The 8,596-nt window shown below is 36.3% G+C and overlaps 1 protein-coding gene across 1 annotated transcript; it reads right to left on the bottom strand.

Annotated features, from left to right (window-relative positions):
* Nucleotides 1–403: 403 nt before the first annotated feature.
* On the bottom strand, nucleotides 404–8,144 carry LOC130078655 (beta-galactosidase-1-like protein 2). The gene is made up of 19 exons (XM_056244238.1): nucleotides 7,891–8,144; nucleotides 7,303–7,488; nucleotides 7,161–7,229; nucleotides 6,359–6,454; nucleotides 5,911–6,019; nucleotides 5,741–5,833; nucleotides 5,577–5,658; nucleotides 5,045–5,109; nucleotides 4,886–4,970; nucleotides 4,514–4,651; nucleotides 3,420–3,500; nucleotides 2,582–2,688; nucleotides 2,357–2,503; nucleotides 2,197–2,268; nucleotides 1,352–1,430; nucleotides 1,158–1,245; nucleotides 963–1,074; nucleotides 765–881; nucleotides 404–544 (listed from the first exon to the last, which is right to left on the bottom strand). The coding sequence occupies exons 1-19, from the start codon at nucleotides 7,980–7,982 to the stop codon at nucleotides 461–463; spliced, it is 1,902 nt and encodes a 633-aa protein (XP_056100213.1). The 5' UTR covers nucleotides 7,983–8,144; the 3' UTR covers nucleotides 404–460.
* Between the last annotated feature and the right edge of the window lie 452 nt (nucleotides 8,145–8,596).

Raw genomic sequence — 8,596 nt, 5'->3', positions numbered from 1 at the left:
AAATTGTTGAAAGAAATATCAGTAACTTGACTTCCTGTTGCCTTAATGACCAGTGTAATATTCAAGTTTTCATAAAAGAAATCAAATCAAACTGCACTAACACAACTAATGTCAGCTGGTAAACAGCCAAAGAGACAATAAAAAAAAAGTACAATCTAGCTTATTTCTTGCTAACAAATGAAGATCAAAAACACACTCAACTGGCAGTCCAACTAAATTTTTTGTTTTTGAACACAAAAGTATACACAATTTAGCATTTGATGAAATGATACAGTTCCCAGCAAGACTGCACGTTTTCATGAAAACTTTTGAATGTTCATGGAATGCAAAGAGCCCATGTAAATAATAAAATGTTTCTAATAATTGTTTAACAATCCAACAGTGACATAACTTATTCAAATTTTATTTTTTTTGTTCAGGCACTTTGATGGTGTTCATGTCTTTGATGTCTGTGTCTTGATTAAATGTCAACTATCATTCCCAGATCAGGAGAGTCTTCAAACTGGATTTTAAAATCCGCTTCTGCTTCTTCAAACACAATCACCTGTTGAAAACAATAAAAGAACAATAGATCTTTCAGACTTTGTGTTTATTTCTCGTCAGTGAACCTAAATCCAGCACTCAAATTCTGAACATTCTATTCAAGATTCTAAATAATTTTACATGGATTCAAGACTGATATTTGCAGTAATTCTTCAGACAAAAGCAAAAAACAACCACCAGTTCTATAGGAGCCAAATAAATCATAATTTATATAAACTGACTTGGTTCATTCCACTGTTGAGGAAGGGTCCTGGTAGAAACAGAGCTTGCTGTGGTCCAGCATCCCAGTACCGTCCAATGTTTTGCCCATTAACGAAGACTACACCCTTACTCCAACCCTGCATGGGGACATAATACTCAATACATTATTTCTGACCATATTTAAGTGTTCAAATCTTGTCCAGATTCATTACACTCACTGGCAGCTTCATGAAAGTGTCACTGGGATACCCATTCACGAATAACCTGCCCTGGAAAAAGCCTGGGAAGCTTGGTTTGTTAGTGACAGACTTCCAAGGTGCCCTGTACAAGCTGAAATAAAAGCACTGATGATTCTTGAAGTTTTTTATCCCGAATCTTTTATGGCCTGTCACGTCATGTGAGATTTTACTCACCTTACAATAAAGCCAGGAGTCATATCCAGGCTATATATTGTGAAGTCTCTAAGTGGCGTATGATTTAATAAAATGTCCCCAACGATACCTGAAAACAGATTTCGATTCTGATGGTGATGGTTATGTTTGAGAGGCTGTGACAAGTTAAAACAGAAAGCACTAATGGGCAAAAACTTAAAGGCATGGTATTGTACCTTTGCGCTGGTCATCCATGTCTTTACCGTAATGCACACGGCCGCAGTTCTCCACCAGCAGACTCAGAGTGCGTTTCTCCTACAGAAAACCAATTATTTCATTAAAAGTACTGTAAGACAGTAATATTGTGAAATACGATTCCAATTTAAAACAACTTTTCTATTGGAATATATTTAAAATTAAATTTATTTCAGTGATGGGTTAGGGTTAGTCACTAACCAGTCTTCAGTGTCACATGATCCTTCAGAAATCATTCTAATTATGATGATTTGGTGCTCAAGAAACATTTATTATTATAATCAATGTTGAAAAAAGTTGTGCTGATTAATGTTTTTGTGGAACCCTTTTTTTTGGATACTTTGATGAATAGAAAGTTTTTTTTAAAAAAGAAACATTTATGTAACATTTTATGCCTTTACTGTAACTTTTGATCAATTTAATGTGTCCTTGTTGAATTAAAGTACCCAGCTAAGAAGGAACGCTCTCATATAACTTTAGGCTAACGTTCTGCCAAGGTTCTCAAAGTTATGAGCAAACGTTCTTCCAGTAACGTTAATAGAATGTTCACTCAAAGTTTTCTGATCTTTAATAATGTTCTCAAAATGTTAGCACAAAAAATCTTTTTACACATTGTTCGAGAAGCATTTAAATGTTTTAGTTGAATGTTGGTCTAACGTTTTTTAAATGTTACTGCTTGTTACGGCTATTTGCAAGATATTCAAATTTTTCAAGTTTCACCTGTATAGTATCAATACAATTAAACGACAATATATATAAAAAAAGAGACTCAATATTGCCAGAAAAAAATAAGATATAAAGATTAAAAAATGAAATAAGATCATACCTTTCCATCAGGAACCGCTAATTCTAAATTCCTGTGGTGAAATATACCAATGAAACTTTGGTTCACAAAAACCTAGGAAAAAAAATCCTGATTAAAATAGAATTAAAGCAGATGCATATTCATGCACAACAGCACAGCTTGACTGTTTATCAGCACTAACCATGGCTCTGTCTTGGATGTTGTGTTCTGATTTTAAAGAGCCTCCTCTGATGATGGTGGTCTCATAGAGGGTGTATCCATACGCCTGGCCATTACCGTTATTCACAGGCAGATTCTCCATATTAACAGGGAACTGAGATTTGAAAGGCTTAAGGGGGGAAAAGATTTTGAGATTCATTTCTCAGAGTTAGTATTTCTCCACTGTAAATTAGACTTCTTACCTTACCTTGTGTGTGTATGGCAGAGCGTCCCACAGTGAGAGGTGTTGAAACAAAATAGCCGCCTCATATTCTTCTTTCCAGCGGACACCAGGCATCTCAGGGAGGATTTCATCTGAAGAGAACCACAGAGACTCAACACATGAGCACATGTGAGCATATTATTACTAAAATAAAATGTAACTTTCTCCTCTGACGAAAAAAGGCCAGATGGGCAGGGGAAAAATAATATTAACCAGTAATATCTTAGTACACTTTCCATGATCCAATCAAATCATAATGGATAAAATCAAGGCTTTAATGCCCCTATTATGCTTTTTCAGATATTATCTTTCATGTAGTGTGTTTGTGAATGTAAAAGGTCTGCAAAGTTTCAAAGATCAAAGTGCATGACACATGAAGTTATGATAAAGAACTGATTCTGAACTGTCTGAAATTAATCGTTTGTAATTCCAGTCTTACTTCCTGCCTCAAACACTGTAGTTGTAGCTCAGGCCTGGAAGAGTCTGGTTCGTGTTGCAGACGTTGTTTTCTGTGCTGAGGAAAGCAAATCTACTTTGCATGCACTTCAAAAGGACGAGGCCTCAAATTGACACTCATATCAGCACTGTGTATACAAGTGCTGAGGAAGCTCAAATTCAGATTTGGTAATGGGTGTTTGGTCAAGCGGAAGACCAATCACAGCAGACTGGGCCAACTGACCAATCAGAGCAAAGCAGGCTCTTGGAGAGGAGGGGCTTAGATAGACAGACGAGACCTCAAAACAAAATTAGGGAGCTTTAAAATAACATAATAGGGGCACTTTATTTTGCATTGAATATTCTGATAGAGGAAGGGATCACAAACTGTTAAAAGTGCTGAGAAGATCTCTGAGAAGATGGTATTTAGGTGTGTAATCTCCTGCTTCTGACAGAGGAGCATCATAATCTGAAAGAAAGATAGAAAGGCTTGTGTTATACACAATGCTATATTTTTAAAGCATCCAATAATGAACTAAAACCAAACTTAAATGGACATTTGAACATACGTCACCGTGATAAGAACTATCTAAAATGCCAGAAACCATCTTTGGAAATAAATCATTTGAAGTATAATTGGATTTTTCAGTTTGGCTCGTGTCCCATTTGATAAAATGAAGCGGGCGGGCTTTATGACTTACACTGCAGCCAGCCACCATGGGGTGATCAAAATGTTTTGGCTTTAATAAAAAAGTAGTTCAAATTTGGTTCAAATACAAGCACATGGCTGCATTTAAGTCCACTTTTTTTATGCCCTTCCCCCGCTGACTTCCCTCCTTCTCATTCACTCGGATGTACAGTGCGTCATTGCTTAGCACGAGTGAGTGACCACTACTGGCCGTACCCTTGAAATGGGTTTAAATGGAATACCCGCCTAACCCTTGATCACTTGTGTAGAAATTAAGTGTGAGGTGAGCACTGCAAGTTGCTGTTGTAACATCACAATTGTGTTGCATTGTGGTTTATGGTGTTGCATACGCGAGTATGTCTAAAAGTGGAGTTAAACACAGCCACTGTGTTTTGCAGCTTTTTGAAATGCTAGTACTCTAAGCTTGATACCTCCACACACTGGCCATATTGTGAAGTACATCACCCAAAAATGAAAATTATGTCATTATTTACTCACCCTCATGTTGATCCAAACCTGTATGACATTCTTTCTTCTGTGAAACATAAAAAAGAAGCTATTTTGAGAAATGAATCAGTGTTATGTTTGTCTAAAGTATACAATGGAATTCAACAGTCTCCAGCGCTCTTTAAAAATCATACAGGTTTGAAACAAGATGAGGGTAAGGAAATGATGACAGAATTTTAATTTTTGGGGTGAACTATCCCTTTAAAGTTGATATAATTTTAATGTTAAATACTTTCTCCTATCCTAGTTTCGCATGCAGTCATCATTAAGATGACAGGAACACAAACCATAGCTTGTGACCAGAGCTTTGTAAGAAGGGCTGGCCAGCGCTCCATTCATAAATCCGAAGTTTGTCCCTCCGTAGAACATGTACAGGTTGATGGACATTCCTCGCCTCAGTATCTCTCTCACCACAGCAATCAGGTCTGACATTAGAAAGAAATTTCACATCAGTGCTTTGGCCCTTCATATTCCTCATGTTAAATAAAAATTTGAGTATAGAAAAGACCCCTTAGGTTTTTTTAAAATAGATAGATAGATAGATAGATAGATAGATAGATAGATAGATAGATAGATAGATAGATAGATAGATAGATAGATAGATAGATAGATAGATAGATAGATAGATAGATAGATAGAGCCATATGATAACATCTTACCCTCTGCAGGAAAACTATGGTGTAAACCGCCCCATCCATCACACCTCCCCGTCCAGAGCTCCATCACCAGCACAGGACTGTTGGGCTTCATGCATTTAAAGTCATTTAAAATATTTCATCTAATACTTACATCTACAAAAAAGACACTGAAATATCTACCTGGACTGCTTCCAAATATTTGATGTCATCATGATTCATTTTCTGTAGATTTAGAGTTCTTAAAGCTGTGATGGAGGAAAGAATGTGTGACAGTAGGCATTTTTTAAACACCATTCAATTTGGGCTCAGTAAGATTTTTTTTTTTTTTTTAAGAAATCAATACTTTTATTCAGCAATGACACATTAAATTGATCAAAACTGACACTAAAGATTTTTGTTTCAAATAAATACTGCTCTTTTCAACTTTCTGTTGATAAATACTGTTCTTTTCAACTTTCTATCACATTTTCCACAAAAACACTGAGCAGTTTTCAACATTGATAATAATAAGAAATGTTTCTTCCGCAGCAAATAAGCATATTAAAATGATTTCGGAAGGACTAAAGAGTAATAGGTGCTGAAAATTCAACTTTTCCCAGCCTTGGTGAGCATAAGAGACTTTGTTCAAAAACATAAAAAAAAAAATCTTACTGACCATAAACTGCAAAAATCATTTTTGCATGTAAGTTCAGGTGCTGTGTTCTGTTTGTACCTCCTTTGATTCCACCATATTTTAGACCCTCGTGGTCGTCTGATGTTAGGAGAACTTCCCTGATGCCCCTTTCTTGGAGAGCCTGATAGAAATTATATAAAAAAATCTGCCAGTCTGTAAACTTTAATAAGTATCAAGGAAAAGTGTACAATGTTCACTGTTACCTCTTTGATAAATGACATGTAGTTTCCATCTTTTGCATATGATCCATATTTGTTTTCCACTTGAATGGCAATGATAGGCCCACCTTTCTTGAACTGACAACATATAAACCAACATCAAAGATTACTCGGAGAATGTTTTTGAGAACTTTTTGTGTAAAAAAGAATCCTACCTGGAAAGGGACCACTTTCGGAATGAGCTTGTCGAAGTACTCGTTTACAGCCGCTATGAATCCTGGGTATGTGGTTCTCAGCAGCATCTCTCTATCACGCAAAAGCCAGCTGTAGAGGGAGGTGGTTTGTTTGGGGTGGTAAATTTTTTTTAACAAATTTATCTTTTAGTGTGAAGACCCAGTATCTGTAGCTGTATGTCAAACATCTGTGGCAGGAACAACATACTTTAGGTTTTGTTTCGTTAATGCCAAACTTAAGGGTATGTCTTTCATTCCCCTCATGACACACATTACCAAAAAGTGTGGCAGATAATGTCAGTTTGATCAAATACTTCCTTTGTTTGCTGCCTCACAACTTTAATCACATTTTCTCTGGAATTTGCAGAAGTCGACTTAAAAGCTATGCTACAGGAGAGCCATTTTTGTTCTATTTAACAGCAGAAATTACCTGGGCAAGCCTCCAAGGTCAAGATCAGAGCCTATGTATGGTCCCGGACGTAAAATTACCCAGAGTCCCACCTCTGCAGCCAGGTGAAGGAAAGCTCTGAATTGGATGGGCAAAAAAAAAAAAAAATTTGACACCTAAAAATGATCATACTGAAGTCACACTGAGAAATTTTAGCTAAAAAATCAAATCAAATAAATAGCTACAATAAATAAGCACATTTATGTATTTAGAAATGTATTATTGTCATTTTAATAATGAAAGCATTTAACACCAATATTTAAAATAATAATAATAATAAAATACTTAGTAATACTTGAAAGTGGGAAAATCGTAAAGAAGCACAGTAAATTATTTAGAAATTATTTAGTGTCATTTAATATTTAAAGCATTGAACAAAACATTTTCTGTAACCACTTGATTTCACTTGAATTTCTATCATGCCATTTACAGCCTTTATTTTAAAAGGTCTCTAAATTTTGAAATGTTATTGGTCTCATCCTTTAGTTGTGTTGCTATGGAAGACCTTGGATCTACTTTAATGACGTATTCCCAGTGGTGTGCAGATAATGATACGAACCCGGATGAAACAAGAACGAGAACAAATTCCCTCCTAACAACAACACACCGACGGTATTGTCAGAGGACCGGCAACAGGAGCTCTCTGAGATGTTTGTCTAACTAAGTGTAAGTCTAACAAGGCATTAAATAGAGGCGAGATCCTTCCAGGATCAGAATATACAGATCTCATATAGTGCTGATTTTCTCACATGTGGGAATTCAAGAGAAAGGGAGGAATTCTTACTCTATATCTAGGCCTCCCTGGAAGCGAAATTCTCCATTTTCTGGCTGATGGAGAGACCATGGCACATCACTGCAAGATAAACACAGACTGATTATTGCACACTCCTCAGTTCATAGACTGTGATTGCCAATGTCAAACCTACACAGTGAGAGTGTTGAGACCACAGGCTTTCATTTTCACCATCCGGTCCTCCCAGTAGGCTCTGGGCAGGCGGAAGTAGTGTAAAGAGCCACCCAGAATACGGAACGGCTCTCCTCCCAGAGTGAACTGGGAAGAGTTTACTCGCAGACCCTTTGAGCGATTTATCCTTATCTTCCCTGTCGGACCTCTGGACACACAAGAGAAACACATGGAGAAAATAAAACATTTTGTTATTATTTTATTAATTAAATCATTTAACAAAAAAAGTTGGAATTCATAAAGAAGCTAATTATTTAGAAATGAATTATTGCCATTTTAATAATTAGCATTTAACATACACACATGCATACACAAACAAACAAATAAACGTTGGAATTCGTAAAGAAGCACAGTTACAAAGAAAAGTTAAACATTAAATGTTCCCATACACTGCATTTTTCCCATTTATGAAAATAATTACCACCCAACTTATGCTGCGATGAATATACCTTGTGAATTATTATTATATATATATAATTTTTATATAAAAATATTAAACATTAAAGACTTTTTACCTTCGAATATACGTTTTAAATAAAATGTCTCTTACCTGAAGTGTCGGTATATAATAAAGCACGCGAGACTCAATAACAGAACAGCATATCGCCTCTTGTGATTGTTTCTTATACTGAAAACAGCCATGCTTTTCTGATTTAAGTGCTATGGCAATGCTACAATAAATAAGTGCCCGCCAAGTTCCGGTAAAAGGGAGTGACATTTATGCCGCAAGTTTCTTGGAAGCAAACAGAAAGCGTCGCTTGGGTATCTACGGTGTAGTTCCAGTCAATCAGAGCGGTCTAAAAACTACAAATCCCACGTTGTGTCAGATCGCCCCGCGCATGCGCAGCAGCACTGGCCTGATGCTGTTTTGTTGAGAGCTTGAGAACAGAGAGTGAAACTTCAAGGCTTCAGGTGAAGATAAGATTTTAGCCTAAATAGGCACATGAGGTACGATGTGCTGAATTAATATGCATATATGGTTTCTATGGTAATATGTGTCCGATAATAGTCAGATAATGTTGTTTTTTGCTGTAGTTAGCTGCTCAGCTAATGATCTACTGGCTAATGCTGCTGGTTTTGTTTACTAGAAATCTGGTCCATCAAACTGCTTCGTGACAGTGTTCTTTGATAATCAAAACTATATCAATCTAATTTGACCTGATAGCAAGCGGCCTTTTAGAGATATGGAGAGTTTTTTTTGCACCCAGCTTTAGTTCTAATCAAAATATCTTTCAAAAACATGTTTGGTAGTATAT

The sequence above is a fragment of the Rhinichthys klamathensis genome, unplaced genomic scaffold, assembly GCF_029890125.1.
Source record: "Rhinichthys klamathensis goyatoka isolate OS25496 unplaced genomic scaffold, OSU_Roscu_1.1 h1tg000027l_1, whole genome shotgun sequence".
Classification (NCBI taxonomy): Eukaryota; Metazoa; Chordata; class Actinopteri; order Cypriniformes; family Leuciscidae; genus Rhinichthys; species Rhinichthys klamathensis.
The sequence above is the reverse complement of the archived record's forward strand: the minus strand, read 5'-3'. Positions and strand labels throughout refer to the sequence as shown.